The sequence below is a fragment of the Scomber japonicus genome, chromosome 9 (genome assembly GCF_027409825.1).
Source record: "Scomber japonicus isolate fScoJap1 chromosome 9, fScoJap1.pri, whole genome shotgun sequence".
Taxonomy (NCBI): Eukaryota; Metazoa; Chordata; class Actinopteri; order Scombriformes; family Scombridae; genus Scomber; species Scomber japonicus.
In genome coordinates this window covers 26,312,177-26,333,037 of record NC_070586.1, presented here as the reverse complement: position 1 = coordinate 26,333,037, position 20,861 = coordinate 26,312,177, and the positions used below count along the sequence as shown (strand labels likewise).

The window sequence follows — 20,861 nt, the reverse complement described above, 5'->3', positions numbered from 1 at the left end:
AGCAAAACCTTATCGATGGAGCCCAACACATTTTTGATTTAAAGTATTATTGGATGAGACATTAAACAATGAGGATCAATGATCTTTCCAAGGTGTTCCTCTAGATAAGTTACACTTTGATGGGTAAATGTGATGGGTTTTCCTGGGTCAAACACCCTAACTATAACCATATATGCCCGCTTTAACACAATTGAACTTGCATAAATATATTTGTACGCAAGTGTGCCTGATCTGATTTCAAGGTGACAGCTTCAGACTGGCTAAGCTCTTATTTGACCCATGAGAGATCACTCTCAAACCCCCCCTGCTGTCTCACTAAGCACATTGTTGCATAGAGTCTTAAGTGTGACTGTTATCTGTATCATTATTTCATATCTAATGAATTCATAATGATATCATCTGTGTTCACCATATTAGACACACTTCTCAGAAGCAGGGACTGGTTTCCCTCAATAGTAAGACCAATGTCTTCTACATACAAATTTGTCTTTCCTTATCTTCATGGTCTTGAGCCATCTTGTGAAAGTATGATTATCTGACATACAAATTATGTGCATTTGAATGTGTGTGTGTGTGTGTGCAAGTGTACACGTATGCTTATTTATAATAGTGTATGTGTGTTTCTCTGTGAGCTCTCTCTAATTGTACACACAAAAAATGCAGATGCTTTATGAAGTCAGTACAAAGCAATTGAATACACACAGAAGGGGGTGAATAATGCAACGTCAAGTAGAATAAACTTGGACCTGGTTGGTCTGGCTCAAGAAAAAAATGTGAGGAGAGGATTCATTCATTTTGCATATCATGGATGAAATAATGTGATGCCTGAATAAGAATTCACAATTCAAATTTTGTTGTTTTATTCACTGTGTTACCAACTAATGCCTCGCTCTTGATTTCATGCTTTTTGTGTTATTAGAAATTTCTTCTCCCTCCTGAGCCTACTGCTCAGGCAACTGTAAACTTTAAACAGTTTATGCAACTGATGTTCAGTGAAAAATTACTGGAATAACTAAATGCCTTCTTTGTTATCTGCTTAAATTGGTCTGGTTCTGGAAATAGTTGCTTGAAGGCATAGGGTTGCTTTTCTGTGATTGAAAAGGCACTTCCACTTAAAAACTGTTGAAGGCTAGGCTGTATCAGCCGCTGCAGTACTGATGCAGGACAGATGCAGGATACAGACATAGTGGTGGATGATGCTTTACAGTGTCCTCATAACGACAGAGGCTTCAAACTCTGGGGGGAGATGAGAATAAGCCCGGGCCAATATAGGCAGAATGAGGCTGATTTTGCCATTATAACGGCGCGCTCTTTTCCCTCTTGGACGGAAGCCTGGGCTGACAGTCAAACATCATTATGAGCCAGTGGCCTTGCAGTTTGTCACTGTCAGAGCCTCTAAATAGAGACTTTGTTTTCAAGATTTGTAAAGATTTATGACATTCCAGGCACTATTTAAGCAATGATGCACAACAAAGTCATTTTGTTTAATGTGAAGCCACTTTGAAAAATGGCAGATTCTGCGGGGTTGTTGGCTTACTTCCTCTGAGCACAAATATAATATGAGGCATTGTGCCATTTATTAAAATCTCGCTTTCAAATGGAGGAAACACAGATGTCATGTAATCAAGTGTTGGGATATTGCAGAAAAGAATTATGACATTTTCATCACCGTCATCGCTGAGTCCACCTTTGAACTCTGCACCAAAAAACCTTTTTGTGAATTTCTTGGAGTTTTGTGGATCCACAATGAACGTGGCCCTGATGTCATTCACACAATGAATGGTATTTAGTGGCTTCACTATATACTTGAATAAAAGATGCTCTATGTGCTGGCTGACGAGATATCCTTGCTATGAGTGCAAGTAGCCAACACACTCATCATTGTCTCCTACGCCTTCCTTGATGAGTTGCATTTGTGGCCTCATCACAACTACAGTTGTAATTTGAGCCAGCCAGAACAGAACTGTAAAGACTCCCTTATAAAAGACAGAGTAATAAGAAGTAAGAAGGGTAGTATCATACATTAATCATAGAAATTGTTTCACAGAATGTATGGCTTCACAGGAAATCCTATAGCAATACCACAGGAGATTAAAGAAATATCACACAGGGCAAGTGAGGTCACTATAATCTCAGTGCTGAGCACCACAGATGCATTTCCCTCCGTCTCCCTGTAGGAATATTCAAGCAATATCGCGGTGATTTTTCTATAGGGGTAAAATGTATTATTGTTCCTTGGTGTGAACGAGTCCAACATTCTCCAATGGGGGCACGCGGCGGCAGCGCCCTCTGCCGGACCACAGAAACTCCTCTTTATAAAGTGCTGCGATGCCTCTACACGCATGCAGTGCAAAAGGAGAGTTCACTCCCTTCAGAGGAGCGCACAGCTTTTAAGGAGAGCCAGTAGGGGGTAAAAATCCAGTCAGTTTTTTGTTGCACTTTCAGATGAGTTCTTCTCCCTCGTTAGAGATATTGGCGTAGCTGACAGATCATTTCACGCCAGTTTAAGGAATATTTTAGGGACAAATTGTCTCCAAGGGGCAATATGAGCGGGCAGTCTGAGCCCTTATAATGCGGAGAGATCAAGTCCGAGTAGTTTGTCGTTATGAACGCAGCACAGACGGACCCTGAGAAACTGCTTTCATGGATTGATTGATTGGTTGTTTGGCATTTGATTTTTTTTTTATTTTTCAAATCAGAGGATTCTCCTTTTTTCATGTGCGGTGGTTAGTAGCCTATATTATAACAAAAACTGTGGATTATTTTTGTGGGATCGAGGATTTTTGGAGGTGCGTCTTTATTTTGGAGTTGAATGAGGATATTGATTTTTTACAGTTAGCCTACGCCTGGGTCAAGGATCCGGAGAGGGGAATTAACCTTTCACAAGGTGGAAATATTAGTCTAATTGGACCCCAACTCCTCTTTCCTACCGCTGAGTCCAATATGAAGTCTGTCACTGTGTGGGTGTGCGTTTACAGCTTTCTTCTGCTCCTAGGTGAGAAGTGAAATATGGAGAAAAATGTCTAATGAACATTATGCATTAATGCAGAGCACAGATACATATTGACATTAATAATTATTTGTATGGAACATTTTTATATTTGGTAGATGTGCGTCTACTTTTCTGAAGCCGGACTTGTTTGAGGGCACAAGGTTATTCTGTAAAAAAAAAAAGAAGAAAAAGATGTGCATTGAAATGCTGGAGGGCGTTCACGTTACAGTCGGATGATTTGATTACATTATGTTTAATTGTCACCCACAGCTACAGACTGAACTTGGTCGTCGCAAGTGAATCATTTTTATTTCCTATTCAAGAGCTCATTGTTTGAACAGCACAATGTGTCGTTTAGTCAGTAAAGAAAAATCTCTGTGGTCTTTTTTCAGTTACACACTTGTATTTGGTCAATATGAAAAAATTAATCGTCCTCATCATCTTCATCATCACCTTTATCGCCATTAAGACGATTATCAGATCATGGTCGTCGTCAGATGCCGACACTTTCTTTCTTTGCATAACTGGGCTGCTAAAACAATTTCACAGTTTAACTTCATGTCACTCTTTTTCTTACCCGTTGCTCTCTGATTCTGATGCAGCATCCATACTCTTCTTCTCCGAGCTCAATGCTTCATATCACCACAAGGGGTCTCTCTTGTCATTTCAACAGACCGGCCTGTACTTTGGTTTGTGTGAAGGAGGTGTGTTTGAATCTTGACTTTTGTCAAACGGCAACACCTTAATCTCTGCTCTGTGGATCACTTTACTCATTGTAAGTTTCTGGGTACCAGATGTCAGCTGAGTGTAGGTCTCGATTAGGCTCTGTTTTGATATTAGATCTTTGATGATCTTGATCAAAAAATACTTAATAGGAGAATGAGAGGTGTAAGCTTGTTTGGTTTGGCAACCTCAGATGCACTAAAGTGAACACAGGTAAAGTACTGAATAAAAACTAAATTAAAAAACAAGATTATGAAACTCCAATGACCACATGGAGATAAATTAAGGGCAGACTCCATAGGAAAATTAAGGATTTAAGTGTCTTGCTAAGATGTTTTGGCATGCATAGACATGCTATCATACGCCAACAAAACCAGTTTTTTGCTTCCGCATCCAACCTGTTGCATCAAAAGAAAGAAAAAAGAAAGAAAACAAACAACCATGAAAGCACCTTTGTAATATTTGTTTGAGTATTATAAACACACACACACACACACACACACACACACACACACACACACACACACACACACACACACACACCATAACTGACACCTCAATTTACAATCTAATTTTTCTTGACACCCCCACCTTTTTCTCCTCATCCCCACCTAGATAAGGCAGCGAGTTCCTGGGATGGTCCCTCACCTTTGCCTGTGTCCGTGGCCAACAGTGCTCCTGGATCTCCAGACACTGAGTCTGGGCCCGGAGCTCAGACAGAATGGGTGGACTGCATCCAGGCAAGTGACATGTGCAACCAGAACCCTCACTGCAGCTCTCGGTATCGGGTGATGCGCCAGTGCCTTGTGGGCAAGGAGAAGGAAGCCATGCTGGACAACAACAGGGAGTGCCAGGCTGCCTTGGAAGTGCTGCTAGTTAGTCCTTTGTATTACTGTCGCTGCAAGAGGGGCATGAAAAAGGAGCTACAGTGTCTGCAGAACTACTGGTCCATCCACATGGGACTGACTGAAGGTAGGAGGCAAACACTTTTACAATTCTCTGTCATTTTCTGAGAGGTAGCCACACAAAAATCAAACTTATCACATACTAATACATTTTCAGGTCATGCTGATTCTTTGTAAAAGTACAAATGAGCGCATTAGCACATGCTTTTTTCATGTTTTTACCAATTATCCTATTATTGCAAGCAATTACAGTCCTCAGTGTCATTTGTTTCCTTATGTATTCCCTCTGTGGCTGTGAAATCAGCTTACAACAAGCTCAGTGGTGTTTTAACTGAGTATGTTTTGCATTACAAGAGCTTCATATCACAACACAACAAGTGTACAACAAGATGCATATGCATTGCAGTAAATAATTTATCTGTGAATATACACCATACCTCTATTGATATTAATGAGCAATCTTAAGCTTTACATCTATTTTAGATGAATCATCCAATCTCAAATGCAAGTATAGTTTCCAAGCAAAGATGAGAAGAATGCACACCACACCCTTTGTTGATGCCCTATTCCCTGATGCACTCTTATAGTGATATCCAGAACCTCTAATGAAAAATATATGCTTTCCTACTTTCCTCACCCTTTCTAAGGTAATGGGGCTATAATGGGATTACATTAGGTAGACCTGTTATGGTAGACCTATTGGTTTTCACCTAAAGTGTTCCATATTACTATGTAATTAAATTACAATTGTATACCTCAGTGGTCCTTATGTGTCCACTTACGCAGGACATAAAATAGCACTCTTGTTGTAACTTCTAGTTTTTACATTGCAATCCATTTAGAGGGCATAAAGCAGCCCCCTGGACTGACATTACTCTTTCATCCATCCTTAAGGGTAAAAAGTACACAGTGTTTCATATTAAGACAAATATGACTGAATCGGAGCTGTTGTAGATGCCATGCCCCAGGGATCAGGCCTAAGGGGACTATTACCCAAGAGTGACTGCTCTCCACACTTGTACACATGGCCAGTTCCACAGTCCGAGTCTCTGATGTCAAAGAAACATCACTCACAGTGATGCCGTGTAAACATGGAGGACATAATGTACTCAGCTGTTTTGACACGTGGGGTAATGGTGGAAATGTTGCAAAGACTCTGAGCTTTGAGCATTCTGGGCTTTTGTGTTGTGATCCGTGAAGTGATTCGACAGGCTGACTGCTCATAGCACCAGCTACACTTCATCAGACTGATGGCAGCAGAGGGTCCCTGACATGAGTTCAAGGGAAATGTAATGACATGGATGCTCCCCAGGCCTTCTGTCTCTTTCCCTGTCTTTCCCCTCTTTTCCAACGCTTTCTACTTTCTGCTCTCTCCATCTTGGTATGACTTCTGTCTCCTTTTCCAAGAAATAACTGCATCAGTCTGGAGTGTTTGTGTTTTTGAATACATCATGCAAGTTGTATGTCTGTCAAAGATAGAGACCTCCTGTGCCTGGAGTATGCCCTTCACAAAGTTTCTTTATGAAGAATGCTTCTCAGCAGTGTCCCGTTTTGGCCCTGTCGCCCTTGGAGATAAAACCCGCTTTAACACAAACGAAAAGCTCTTACAGTGCAGCTTTAATCTAATCACGATCCATTGTGCAGTCAAGCAAGCTTTTGTTAACGGGAAACAATCTATGTACAACATCCATCTCTGGAAACAAACACGAAAGGCTGAATCCCAACAGACCCTCTCGAAATGGTGCTAAACCACTTTAAAAATCATTTGCTCACAAAATGGGGAGGTTTCAATTGTTGTAGTGGTATGGTTAGATAACATGTAATGTTTGAAAGTTGTATTTCACTTCTGTTAATATGGAGACATGACGAGAGCAAGAATCTATGAGACATAAAAGGAAAGCTAGGACTATAGGAGAACTGAGATTTTAAAAGGCATGTGTAATTTTTACTGATGTGATAAGCTCTGTTTGAAGAATAGTCTGGTTGATGGCATATTTCATCACTTTGCACATATGGGCACTTTCCCGCGACGTAAAGCCAGTATAAAGTGTAGAAAGACATATAAAAATCTCACTCTAGCGAGAACTTGGTGTGCTGCTTATGACCCATATTGACCAGGGGCAGGATGTTGGCTCCTTAAGCTTGAGGGCTAAACCATTGTATCTGTGAAAAGACAACTGATATCAACGAGAGATGTAGTGAATCTAAAACAATCCGCTGTACTCAGACCAGCCTTCCACAAACGGCACACAGATACCCACTGCCTCAGGCAAGGTTATCTCACTACCTTAGTGTATACCCTTGATTTCAAATACAGAAACAAATAAATGTAATAAACAGTTCAATAAGTTTACCACTGAGCATTAATAAATATGTAGCCCTAAAGTGGACATACAGTCAACAGGATAAATCAGCATGATAAAGGCTCTTTTTGTGCCATTTTGAGGATGTGAACTTAAGCTTTTCAGATCAGATGTTAGTGTTGGAGCCTCTTGAATCTAAGAGGAATATAGATAAACACATAAAATTTGAAGTGTATCTCTTTTGAACAGGGGCATCAGAGAAGTGTTTGACCATGTCTTCTTAATATGCTTACAAACTGTGCACAGTAGGAAATTCAAAGGCATAGCTTTGGTTTTTAGAGGTTCTCGGAAAACATTGTATGAATGTGACTTGCTGCATTTATATACATGTGTACCTCTTGAACTTGGTTGGACTTAAGATGTTTTCATATTCAGACTGTACATTCAAGTAGATTGCTTCAGGAACATCAACTGAAGTACTCACATCAAAGATTATATTTCAAATGTGCACATTACTGCATCCCTCTATCAAGAGAAGATGTTTATTTCCCAGATGATAAGGGCTTGCCATCTGAACGACCATAACACATATAAGTGCCACGTGGATCAGTTCAGGGGCTATACTTCAAGTGATATGAAGGCAATTCAGACATTCAAAATGACCTTGGCATGGTTTACGTCTTCAAACTCACTACTCTGCTGCTTCGTTTATCTCCCCTTTTGCTTCAGAAACAAAGTTGTTGCATTAGCACCTTAAAACAATAGTAAGAACTTTATTTTCTAACAAATGATAACTCTGATTCTCTCAAATGTTTGTTTTTTAATGTATTAACTTTAATAAATATTTGAGATTTTGAATTGTGGGATGGTGTTTTGAATGAATGAATAATAATAATAATAATAATAATAATAATAATAATAATTCGTATGGACCTGAATGAAAGGCAGAAATATATCATGATCTACTTTTTATTGGTAATTTATAGATTGAAAATTATGACTTCAACATGTTTTCTGCAGAGCTTTGATTCAAAAGTTTAACACCTGCAGTTTGGAGACAGCTATGGTCAAAATGGATGATTATGATTGTTTTTCAATCATTATTTACCTGTAAAAAACTGTATCACTTGACCTTCTCTCATCCCTGCAAATGTCAGAGAAAAGAAAAATAGGACTAAAGTAAGGGATATCAATTCAACTTTCAGTTTTGTATCAGAAATTAAATTAAAAAGTGTGCTATTGATTGACGTTTCAGTTCCAGATTTTTAACCTTCTTGTTTTCATTTCAAATGGAAAATAACTGATAGCCAACTGAAAAACAGTTTTCCAACACTGAAGTAGTGGCATGGCTTTGTCTGATTGCCATGGAAACACGTAAAACAAGAAGGAAATATGTCATGTTACTTTGTATGTGAGATGTGTGTTGATTATTGCTCAACCTGAACATCAGCATCACTTTCCCGAGATAGTGCACACTCAGTCGGTACAGAGTAATGGATGCCTGCTGTGAATTTCAGAGTGATTAAAGAAATACTGTTCATTCTTTGTCCATGTTGATTTAAAATATCATGCTTATTTGAAAGTAAACTGAAGAATCTACACTCAGACTGAAAAGACAATCTTTCAATCATCAGCTAAGTCAAACCAGGCCTGCCAAAAATAGGCCCTGGTGGAAAGGCCCTTAAGTTGCAGTGTATCTTGAGCTGAAACTTGCAATGGTAATAAATAGCAAACAAAGTTCAGACACTTAAGAGCAGGATGAGTGTCTCCAAGAAGACGACTGCATCTTTGAATGGTGTTTCAAAGTTGACAATTTGTGCTATGAAACAGTGCATTGTTCCTGAGAAAATACTTAATACAGTACAAAGTGCATCAGAGTGACAACAATGACTCAGTACCATCATCAATTGTTGCTTGATGTATCTTCTTGAAATACCAGCAGAAAGCATTTTGACACATTTCAGCAGACGATGGCAGCTACGTTCCTGCAGCATTTTAAATTTTAAATACATTCCTCACCAGTGTGAATCTGTTTCAATAACAAGTCCCCGCAGCTATAATGTGGGGGTCAGATCTTCTTCTTGATTGGTATACTGTAACCTGCCTTTAGGCAACTGTACTGCACTGTTTAAATAAAAAATGAAAAAGAACCTCTGCTAAAGGGTATTATAATGCCATTCTTTGAGCCATCAGCATTGGTGCTAATGATGACTTGTTAATTGGGTTTTCTAACAGAAAATGGCAGCTGAATTCAATGCATCAATGCAGCCGTCCTTGATGGATAATCGGTGGTTTCTGCCCTGAATGAGCCGGTGTTGGTGTGAAGCATTGAGGTCTAGCAGTTTAAATCTATAAAAGAAGTAATTACTAAACAAGATACACTGGCTGTTGCACACAGGGATATTGTATAAGCAGCTGCAGTTCTTTTTCAGTTGTGCCCTGGTCCTCATGCATATAAGCCTCGCAGGTTTGCAGAGGAATTGGTAATTTAAATGATAAGTTCCATACCTCCAACACACATTATATCATAGCCTTAGCTATGAAACCACAGCCCGGCTTTTAAAGGAGGAATCGAAGATCTTTTGAAGACCTTTCAGAACAGTTTAATTAGCTGAGCCAACTTTCACTACACAGAGAAAAAAGGGAGCTCCACCAGTGCTCCACACTAGTCTTCCCCAGCTTATTGTGAGCGGAGACTGTATCTTTACATGAAATCACCAGAATACCAGAAAATTTTGTAGAATGATTTATTTTCTCCATTTTCATGGATGTCAGTGTTGCAAAGGTCACCCTCTGAATATGTCACTATATCATGCTAATATCGTAAGTTAGCATCTAATGCTGTGGACGTTTCAAGAAATGGACAGTGTGAGAATGCTGTGAACTCTATGATGGACTAAGGCAGGGAAGAAGAGAAATGGAGAGAGCAAGAGAGAGGACAGGAGGTGAGGATAGGGCAGTAGATAAATAATGAGGGTGGGAGAAAATTTAAGAGAGAGATGGAGAAACCTGAAGAAAGAAAGAGCGAGAGGGAGAAAGTGAGAATCATGGGGGGAAACGACAGAGGAGGGGAGGTTACAAAGGTACACAGTATTCCTGGGTGAAACCATCATTACTATGAGCAATGGTAGCAGTCACCGGCCATTACCTTAGCCATCCACTGTCATAAGCAGAACATTTTTCCAGCCTGCCCCGCATGTCAGGGGATAGGAGAAGCAGGCTCCTGCATGCTGAATATGTCCTCTCCACTTTCTCCCTCCCTGTGCTGGAGGCCCAGCCGACACTCGCTAGGTGGCTTCTTCATCATCAATGGAAGCAACCTGTCGATAGCCTCTGGATGTGATCAATAAGGTCTTTAATAGTTTTCCCCTCCTCGTCCTTTTCATCCCTTCCTTTTTATCTCTCGTCCCCAAAACGCAAAAAAAGATCAGTGAAATATGATGACAAAACAGGCACTGTTTTTCCTTGTAAATCTGTCTAATGATTTTCTATACTGTAAGGTGAATGGCCTGAGATGACTCCCATTCACGTGGAGGCTGGTATAGAGTGTGACAGCACGACTGAAATGAGGGCCAGATAGCGGGGTTTAGATTAGCCTTTTATAGCAGAGTGAGTTCTCAGCACCTCTCCATCAGATGGGAGGGTGAGTGACGGGCCATTCTGCTCAGTGAATACTGTCATGATGCAGGCATTAAGACTCACTCCTGGCAGAAAGATTCACAGCGGTGCTGAATGAATGTGCATTGCAGAAGTCAACTACCAGACCCAGTGGTCGTCATCACAGCATGGCTACCTCTCTCTCTCTCTCTCTCTCTCTCTCTCTCTCTCTCTCTCTCTCTCTCTCTCTCCCTCTCTCTCTCTCTCTCTGTCTTTCTCTCCCTGCGTCATTAATTAAAATGGCTGCTTGTTGAAATAAGTCAGGTGAGATTATTATTTAACGCTTTCTCAACAGTTACATTAATTATTTAGGTTATCATGTCTCAGTTATCACTGCAGCCATACAGTAACAGTTATCATGTTTACAGTAAACATTTAAGTTTTTTAACAACAACCAACTCTTTTGTAACATCCAAAGTAACTAATTTTGATATCAAATGTAAAATTGTTAGGAGAGGCTAATATACTGAGCTGCACTACTTTTAATGATCTCTTCACTATGCTGCTATACCATAAAACCACAATTTTTTCTGAAAGTTTTGCAGGATTTACACCATATTCAACATTTAATACCTGACACCAGGTATTAAAATACTGATTTAGGTAAGCGAGTGTGTAACTATTCATATTAACTTTACATTTGCATAGCCAAAGGGAAGGCTTGAAAATTTCAGCACTCATTTTCTCAGCTGTGTTTGCCCACCAAGCCACACTGGATTGGAATTGTGACTTGAAATATTATTGTGGGCTAATCCAATATGCTATTTGTATGGCTTGAAATTGAGTTTAAAATGTCAATATTACTCCAAAACCTGAGTCTTAACTAACTGAATTTATGCTTCTACATTACTTGTATTCTGAAGCACAATTCAAAGAAGGATGCATTTAAGGTATCACTTTACTTTATCTTCTCTTTGTTAAAATGAACACATTATGGTAGCAAAGATGAATTTGCTTTATAAAAATGTAATAAATTCCCATGCCAGTGTTTCCTCTGATACACAAGTGTGTTTTGAGAAGCAATTTAAAGAGGTGACTGCTCTGGCTGGCCAGATCTCTGACAGCTCATCTGCAGGCTTTGAGAGCTCTGACAGCAAATGCTCAGTCACCTTTTGTTACAATTCATGTCCATGCAACAACCAACAGGGCTTGGCAGAGGACCTCTGGCTGTGCTGTAGGCTGCTCAGGCTGTGCTTAGCTTTCTTTGTATGCAATTAATATAAAACAGAAGTTGAATTGTTATTATTCATAATGAAAGTAATATGTAATATGTAACAGGAGTACTTGGAATTTTTTACAACATTGCCTGCAGCTAAAAGAGAACAATATAAAATCAATACTAAATAGGAACACAATCAGTACAGGGCACCTTTGAAAAAACAAAACAAGGTGAATGACAGTTATTAAAATTGACTTTGCTTTCAGCCGTAAAGGGGTTGCCAAGAATGTCACTGAAAAAATCCATAGGACAGTTTCCATCACCTCAGGAGTTTAGCTTCATTGATAATGCATGTGAAAAGGATGAGTGATGGTGTCTAACAGCTTCATAAAACCCCTTATGGCAAAGGAGAGGACTGTGAATCCACTTAGAAGTAGTATTACTCTCATGCTGTAACTAGGGGAAGGCCTGATTGTCTGTCTGAGCCGTTGCCGGTCATTCTCCATACTGTCAGAGCAAATGGAGTCAAACGGAGGCTTAATTACAGCGATAAGTTGTTGCCCTGCAGCTAAAAACATCTTATCACTAAATAGCTGGGAAGAATTTTCTATTACTTGATGAATGCATAATTGGGTCCAGGGTGACTGTCAAAGAGCAAGTTTTTTTTTAAGTACAACAAGGCCTCCTGCTGTAGGTTTCTTTTTTTTCACATCCTAGGGCTTGAGTGATTATACGTGTTTTGCATTTTTGTAATTCAACATGGCTTGTAACATCCATGTAAATAAGCTTTTAAAATTCCTTGACTACAGCAGCTGTTGTGTTTTATAGGATCATCACAGTACATACTACTCAATTTGCAAATGAAATTTAATGTGGTTTAAACAACGCTGTTTGATTCCTGGCTCCCCCACATCGCAAGACACTGCCTGAACTAAATGATATGCAACCTCATAACAAGATATTTTGCTTTTGGCAGAAGATAGGGAGTGTATTTCATGTTGTTCTGTTCAGTACAAAGTGCTCTTGGTGTACTGGACAAGGCATTACACTTCTGTGGAATATTCGCCCCTTACTGAAATACACAATAGCCATGACTCCTGCTATAAAAAAAGACATGAAAGGAGGGTTAAAGGTGGTTGTTTGCAGCGTAAGTGGTAGTCTTGAACTCTTGAGAGGCTTCTAAAGCACAATATCTTCAGAAGGTGATTGTAGTAATTAGACATACCAAGAGATCTTAGGGTCTGGAAGGCTCTCAAGTCTCTCTCTTGACTAAAATGTGAAAGACAAACATCAACGGAGATGAGGATGATGTAAATCATGTTGAACAGGCAGAACTCCACTTTCAGACATATTGATCTTTACGCACATTTTTCGATAACAAACAAGAAAAGCACATACAGTCAACACTTTGAGGATTTAGGTAATTTTCTGTAGCTCTCTCTGTCGCCTTCTTTGTGTTTCTTCTGTGTCCCTTTTCCATTTTTTCCTTTCTCTTTATCTTTCCTTTTCTCTCTTTTGTGTCTCTGGTCTGACTTTCTTCAGATTGTTCCTTCTCAAACACATATATAATCATCAGCTGTGCCAGATGTCAATAGCTATATGTACTCAGAGAATGGCCAGCTGAGCTGCTCTATCTTGTTATGATTGTCAATATTGATGTAGAGGGGAGATGTAGAACTACACATAAAGCAATGACTTTGCAGTTGTACACACATCTGAGGTTGGTTTTCTTTATGACATGGACAAATGATTGAAACTTCCCATCAATTATTTATTCCTTTTCTCCTTAATTACAGTTTAGTCATTCACTTTTACCGTGTGCCAGTGTACATGTATGCATTTTCCTTTCAGTTTCAATGCACAAATTCAATTTTAACAACTTGCACCCCACAGTATCATTGTGGTTTTGATTTCTTATTTGATGTTTAAATATGTTCACAGGAGACATAAAAACACTGTAAACTGGTAAACATGGGCACACACACATATACACACACACATACACACATATATATATATACACACACACACACACACACACATAAATACACTTTCCACACAAGCCTTGCCTATTATCAGAGCAGCTGCAAGACACCATTTTATTAGCCTGCATCATCTGTTTCAAAAGCATCCAAAGAGCACGCTGATAAACAAAATGTACTGTATCTATTGATTGGATCTACTGATTGGTTGTCCAGGCAGCGCAGTCTTCTACCAACAGGTTTCAGATTTTCTCATTTGTGGCAGTGGGCCTCCGAGCCTTTCTCACAACATCCTCACTGTGTTTCTGTTGGGATCCGAATGCGAAGCTATTACACACTAGAGGGTTTGTCTCAATCACACCGAATGGCTATGAATTTTAAATGAGGGATTAGGGCCTACAGAGAAGCAGACACATGGGAGAGACTCAGTCAGTTAAGTGCTAATTTGATTTTTTTAATTCTTTGCTCTGGCAACATATTGTTAGCAGGGAAGATACATTGCTTGTGCTTTAGTCATTTAATTGCACCCCCAAATCAAACCACATCAGCAACAAATACTTTTTTCAAAAGAAAATGATTTAGCCATGATGAACATCCTGATTTCTCTATGAAACATTTACTAATCTCTCACAATGAGTCACTTATTGGTCAGCCAGTCCATTACTGGGAAATGACAACATTACAGTAAAAAAATTACTGCAACCTGCATTTGGCCAATCCATTAAAATGACAGGTTAAATTATACTTATTACAAGTGTTGCTATTATTGAGGGTCAAAAAAGAAGTCACAAACCAGATGCACTTTCTGTTTTTGTGTGTTTTCCAGGTTATTGGAGCTAAAGTACATGTTTTCTAATCATTATCTCTAATGATTGTTCCTGTTTCTGTTTTGGTCTCTCAGAAACACTGCTCTGCTCTAGGGAAGGTAAAGTGCAAAGCAGGTCATTTATTTCAGTGACACTGAAAGTTTGTCATTCTTGCTGTTGTTTCAGGTGGTGACATTGATGACTCATCCCCGTATGAACCTGTGGCACCCAACCGACACCCTGACGCGTTCCGCTTGGCCTCCATCTCCTCAGGCATGACAGGTTTGATCTTAATAGAACCCATGGTAGTTGATCAAATGACAGAAAGTACGAGGTAGATATTTGCCCAAGACTATGCAATAGAGGTTTTTTTGGGATAAGAAAAAGAGCAGTGATCTAAAGAGCTTTTGTGGTCAACTGATCTTCTTTTAATGACATTTCACCAGTCAACTGTCCTTGGCCTTTGAATGAATTGGGTGCCTACTGTTTGATCCATCTTGTAACATATGAGGGTTGTTGTGGGATTGTGAAGCAAACCGTATTCCTTTAGAGTATAACCGTACATTTTTTTCCAGTCTATTGATTTTGCTTTCAGTTTGATTTTCTCTTTGGTTTACTAATTAAACGGACTAGCAATCAGCAGGGGAGCTATAGCTTGCTATTTTATTCAGTGGTTATTACCATCATGGTATCACTCATCAATGAGATCTTATTATAAAACACAGCTACATTCGTTAATGCAGTGCAGAGAAAAAAGTTGTACCATAGGTGTGATTGGACACAGGAGTGATGCCTGTTCAATTGCCAGAGCTACAGGCTACAGTTACTTGAAAATTTGTTTGCTTTCATCCAGTTCTGACAGAAATTTCCAGAGGATGTTCTCTTCCATTTTTTCCCTTTTTTGCCAAAAGCAATCTACAAACACTGAAGACAGAACATTTCCCTTTTCTCTTGGCTGATGTATCTTGCTTTGTTTTATTACTGGGAGGTACAAGAAAGACACGCTTTTTGCATAATCCCCTTAGCTTGAAATCAGCAGTGTATCACTTGTTTTTGAAAAGACGCTTGTTTGATATTTTGAAAGAAGGAGAGATTACCAATATAAATATGAAAAAGTGCAGGCTTTGATTACATTAGAGTTTTGGAAAATGATGGCAAACTATCTTCCTTGATTTAAGTGCATATTCATCTAGAAAGCATTTAGAAAGTGCAAGGTTGCACAATCCTCAAAATGTATTATAATTATTATAATTTTAATTACACAAAATGTTTATAAGGTGCTTTTTTAAGTCTGCATCAAAAATATGAATAGGTGATAGATTTATGATAAACAATTGAGAAAGAGTTATGAGTTATGACTGTTTCATTTTATCATTTTGCTGTAGCGCCACCTAAAGGGGAATTGCCATCAAGTATTGAAAAGTGCACACGTCTAAATATGGCTGCAATGATGCAGTGTGCTCAAGAATAATGTTCATGTATGTAAAATAAAATGAGGGACAATAGTTATAATTAAAGAATATGCAATATCAAAAAACAAGGAATGTTATGAACTAAATTTGGTAAAACTGGATGACATCTGTAGGAGTTGGTAGTTTTGAGATGCCCTGCTAACCAACAGTCAGTCTAAATAATAGTCAGAGTTCAGTTATTTATCTTTATCCTACCAGTGTATGAGTTCAATTTTGCTTATGTAAAAAAAGAAAAGAAAAAAGAGTACCATACAGTACACCTAGACATATTAAGACACGGCAGGGGACTCATTGCTGTATCCATTTTGCTTCAGCTGTTTCCTCCATTCTCTCCAAGGTGAAATATTGGATTTGCGCTCCGAAATCTGTTTTGCCGCAAGCTTTCCTCATTATTTATCATTCCTGTGGACAGAGTAATTGATTGTGGCACTGAGAGAAAACCACAGGCAAACAGATAAGTAATTACACACTTGTTTTATGGAAATACTTCTCTCTTCGATTACTAAACCACACAAAAGTGTTCATAGTCACGTCTATAAATGTTGAACTGTAAGGGGACCCAGGGAATATATGATATCTGGTTAGTTGATGAGGACAGGGGAAAGTATACTCTCCAAGAGGAAAGGTAGGAAATTGAAAAATAATCTCTGCTATTTTATAAGTTTTTCTTTGAAAGATAAGGGACACAACTGCACTCACGCTGAAGTTAGAATGAAACAGAACATATGGAGGCTCTGTTTCTGCATCACACCAAGAGATACCTAACTATTTCATAGAGGCCTCTTCTTCTAATGGGTCTGTGTCATAACTTTGCAGTCCTAGCCACTCATTTTTACATATCTTTAAACTGAAAATTTGCATACACTGTACACACTCAGACAATAAGACAGTGAGTCAGTTCAATCCCGTGGGTTCTGTCCCTTTAATAGAGGTAGTGGCTACCCTCATTGACTTTTCTTCAGCAGCTGTGATAGCAACATAATCATGGACAGCTCCTTCAAAAACAGTGTTCTAATTTCTGCTTATCCTACACACTACTACTCTCACAAAGTCACATCTAGTTCTGACTTAAGTGTCCTTGTCGACAGCAGTGGGCATTTTGCCCCAAACCTCTTTGCTGGGATTGTAGTGTTCCCTGGAGCCCTGTTCCACATGGGCCATGCCTCTCCTCGCTAAAGAAATGAGGGGGATGGTAGGTTACTTTGTTTTAAGACAAGTTGGACTGCTTTCAATATTCCCACAATCATAATGCTACAAACACTGACTATTGGCTATTATTGAGAAGCAAACTGGACCTTACCGTATTGCTACTTTAAATGGACCATCTGTCAAGTTAACACAGTAGCATAACTCTTGACACAGATACTGTAGGCTTGTTGCATGTTTTCTGTTGCACAATAATGGTAATTGCCTTACAAAATTTGAAAAATGATGTTCAGCGGCCCTGCCATGGATGTATAATGAGAACTGGATACAGAGGTGGAGCCATGTTAATTCCTATGAAAGATCCCCAGTGTCACCTGAAGCCAAAAAAGCCACTTCCAGCTGTAAAGGAATTACCCAGATGAATGCATACTGCGCACATGTGGAGGCTTTGGCCAATGGGGTTGGCTAACTTCCGGTTTAGCCCTCTGGCTAACTTGAATGGGGATAAAACGTGTCGTCAGGCTCTTCTATACTTTCCAAATGTTATTGGACTGAATGGATCAAATTCTGATGGTGAAATGAATCATTTCACAGGGGTTGAAAACCATTTTACGTCAACTCCTTCCCCCATGATTGTGTATGGGAAGAATCCTTTTGGTCCCCTGTTGAACACGGAAGTTGTAATTTCACAGATTGGCCACTATTTCAAATTGGCTTTAAAGCTTGGATTAGGGCTGCTTGTGACTGCATTTGGCTCCTTGTTGATGATTGGCTCATTCAATTCCACATCTGACTCCTTCCAAAACACACAGGTAATCAGATAACCAATATGTTTATAAAGAAGAGAAGAACAAGTCACTGTAACTGTTTTAACTTAAAAACATCACATTTGGCTTTTCCTGCTTTCTTTCTCTACAGCAGCCTTCTCGGGTGCTTGCTGTAGTTTACAGTAGTCCACAGCTCCCAGTACAGTGTCGGAGAGCAATGACAACTCCTGCATGGACTACAGCACGGCTTGCACAGTTATGTGATTATGTATGCATTAATTGTTGCAGACAGTGTGCATGCACCTGCAATGGATATTGCACACGGGTCATGGCACGGACCATGCTAAGAGCTTTAGGCTTTGCTATCAGCTGGAACAAACTTGTTCCACATCCTATCCATCTAAGTGCTGCATCAGGGAAGGATTCTGCCACACTATGGCCCAGAGGCTAGATTTGCCCAGTCTGCCACAATCTGGTTTCTGTCATGAAGTGTGATGCTGCATACCTGCCCATATTTCTGAAGTAGTCAGGTAATTGCTGGGTGTCAGGTCAGAGGATAAGATTATCAGGCATCTGGTAAGGCATCCCAAGACCAGGCAATTTGTAGAGATAGGAGAGGTTAGTTAATAGAGTCATACCGATAAATCTGCCATGTTGATATATCATTAATTATTTTAAACTCCTAATTATCAATATCAGTGTCAGCCTCAAAAATCCAGTATTGGTTGAGTTATAGAAGCAAATGTGAGTAAGACGACACTGACAGCTGACTGGAATTGAAAGTGATTACTGGTTACCAGCCAGTGGGAATTCTGAGAGAAACACAGCTCTTCTCCTTGACAGTGACAGCTCTAGTGTGCACAGTCTGGTCTGCCCCCAGGACTAAGACACTAACCCTGTATCTGAAATATGATGAGGCTTATGTGTTGTAACTGTAGTTCTCCCAATACACACATGGCCTAGTAACAAGCCACCCTTATGAAAAGATGTATTGTCCCTATGAACATATCTGCTGCATACATCATACACAGAGTCAGACAGAGAGGATGTGAGAGAGAGAGAGAGAGAGAGAGAGAGAGAGAGAGAGATGACACAAATGGCTTGTTGCATTGGCTATGAAAACATCCAGTCTTCCCTCTTCCCAACAAACTAACAGCACTATATGTAAAAGTTGCAGAAATAGCACAATGTGACTCAGTTCAGCAACCATAGAGACCAACTGAACAAGTGACTGAATGAGAGAGAAAGAGACGACTTTGGCCCTTATAATCAGAATCTTAACAGTAGTACTATCAAATATAATACTATCAAAATGAGCTCTGCTTCAATGACAGAAGCAAATGACATTGCAGCAAATTAAAAGATGTATGAAAGTGCTATTCACAGGAGTCCTCTGTTCAAAAACATGAACCTACTGCACAAACCAAACATGCACAAGGCGAATTAACAGAATTGTTGAATTGTTTTCTGCTTTTTCTAACTTTACTGCTGTCCCCATCTTGTCTGCCACCAGTATTTCATAAGCATATTTAGTTATTATTTTACCATGGAATTTAGGCTTGCAACAAATCCAATTCAGTGCCCCATGATTGAATCAGCCAATCATATATTACATATTTGATTTTCTTTTTTTCATCTCTAGCAGTAATCATGTCAAAGGATTGATGCAAAAATGTACTTTAGTCTGCTCCTACATGTTTATAAAAACACCAAAATATTATCTAAGAAAAAACTCACTTAAATTAGCTTTCAAGCCAAAGACTCTTGCACTGCGGCAACCTCTTCACTTGTCACCTTGCATTGCTTTTATCTCTTCACTTGTCGTTGTAAAGAAATACATGTATTGTTGCCAATGAAAGAGACTGTTTCCTAAAGAAAGGCACTCACATGTTACTTTTTTGCATGTTCATCATTCAAATAATAGAGTGTGCTGAGTAGATCTTTCCCAAAGGAAATCTATTGATAATCAGTTCTCCTGCAAAAAGCTCTTTAGTCAATGTATGAATTGAGCACAATGAATAATATTAATGCATATTTTGCCGGTTACAATCAAATCGGACTACACATCAGTGGGAATCTAACAAAATCAACCAAAAAGATTAAGCATGGGGACGCTACGGGTAGACACATTTGTCTTGTTTACAGTCCCACAACTCCCAATGACAGACAGCTTCTCGCCCCACCAAGTTTAGTTACTTCAGGAAATTAATCATTTTTGGTGCCTGTCGCCTGTTTGATGCATGCAGAACCTTTTGTTGATGAGGAGTAAGGCAACTAACGATTACTTTCATTATTGATTCATCTGCAGATGATTTTTTGGATGATTGATTCATCATTGGGTCAATATCGACAAACAGGGAAATAGCTGTTACAGTTCCCCAATATAAATTGCTTTGTCCAACCAACACTAGAAAATATTTAGTTTACTATAATAGAAAACAGAGCAACACATACTCACATTTGAGAAGCTGGAAGCACGGAATGATGGGCATTTTTGTTTGCAGTGTTTGCACTGTGTTCATGGAGCTTGAATTACAACTCATAATCATTGTTTTCTTGGTTTCAAGGCAGAGTTGCTGTACAAGTCAATACGCATCAACATGGGTGGCTGGTTATGTTTTTAAAATGGGGGAGCAAACTTAGAAAGATGTATAATTGTGTGGGCGGTCTAGTTAGCTAAATAGTATGTTTTTCTCCTCTATAAACAGTGAGACTCCTGTGTGTATTAACAAACTATGACTGACAGCCAAGGCATGCTGTGGCAACTCAAAGGAGAGGTCCAAAAATGAGTTGCTGAAAATAGTAAAATGATCATTGATAAAAGCTGCTTAAATATAACGACCTGATTGTGGGGACTGTATGATGATAAGTTTATTCTTAAAAAGACAAAAAGAAGGATAGAAAATAACTCTAATATATCCTCTAATTGAATAATGGGTATTCTCCACT

At 39.2% G+C, this 20,861-nt stretch overlaps 1 protein-coding gene across 1 annotated transcript in view; it reads left to right on the top strand.

The window, feature by feature from the left end:
• Positions 1-2,395: 2,395 nt before the first annotated feature.
• LOC128365185 (GDNF family receptor alpha-2-like) overlaps positions 2,396-20,861 on the top strand; it is a 44,716-nt gene continuing 26,250 nt past the window's right edge. The window contains exons 1-3 of the mRNA XM_053325845.1: positions 2,396-2,995; positions 4,331-4,687; positions 14,714-14,809. Coding sequence (XP_053181820.1) covers positions 2,944-2,995; positions 4,331-4,687; positions 14,714-14,809 — 505 coding nt within the window. The 5' untranslated portion in view covers positions 2,396-2,943. The remainder of the gene's footprint in view (positions 2,996-4,330; positions 4,688-14,713; positions 14,810-20,861) is intronic.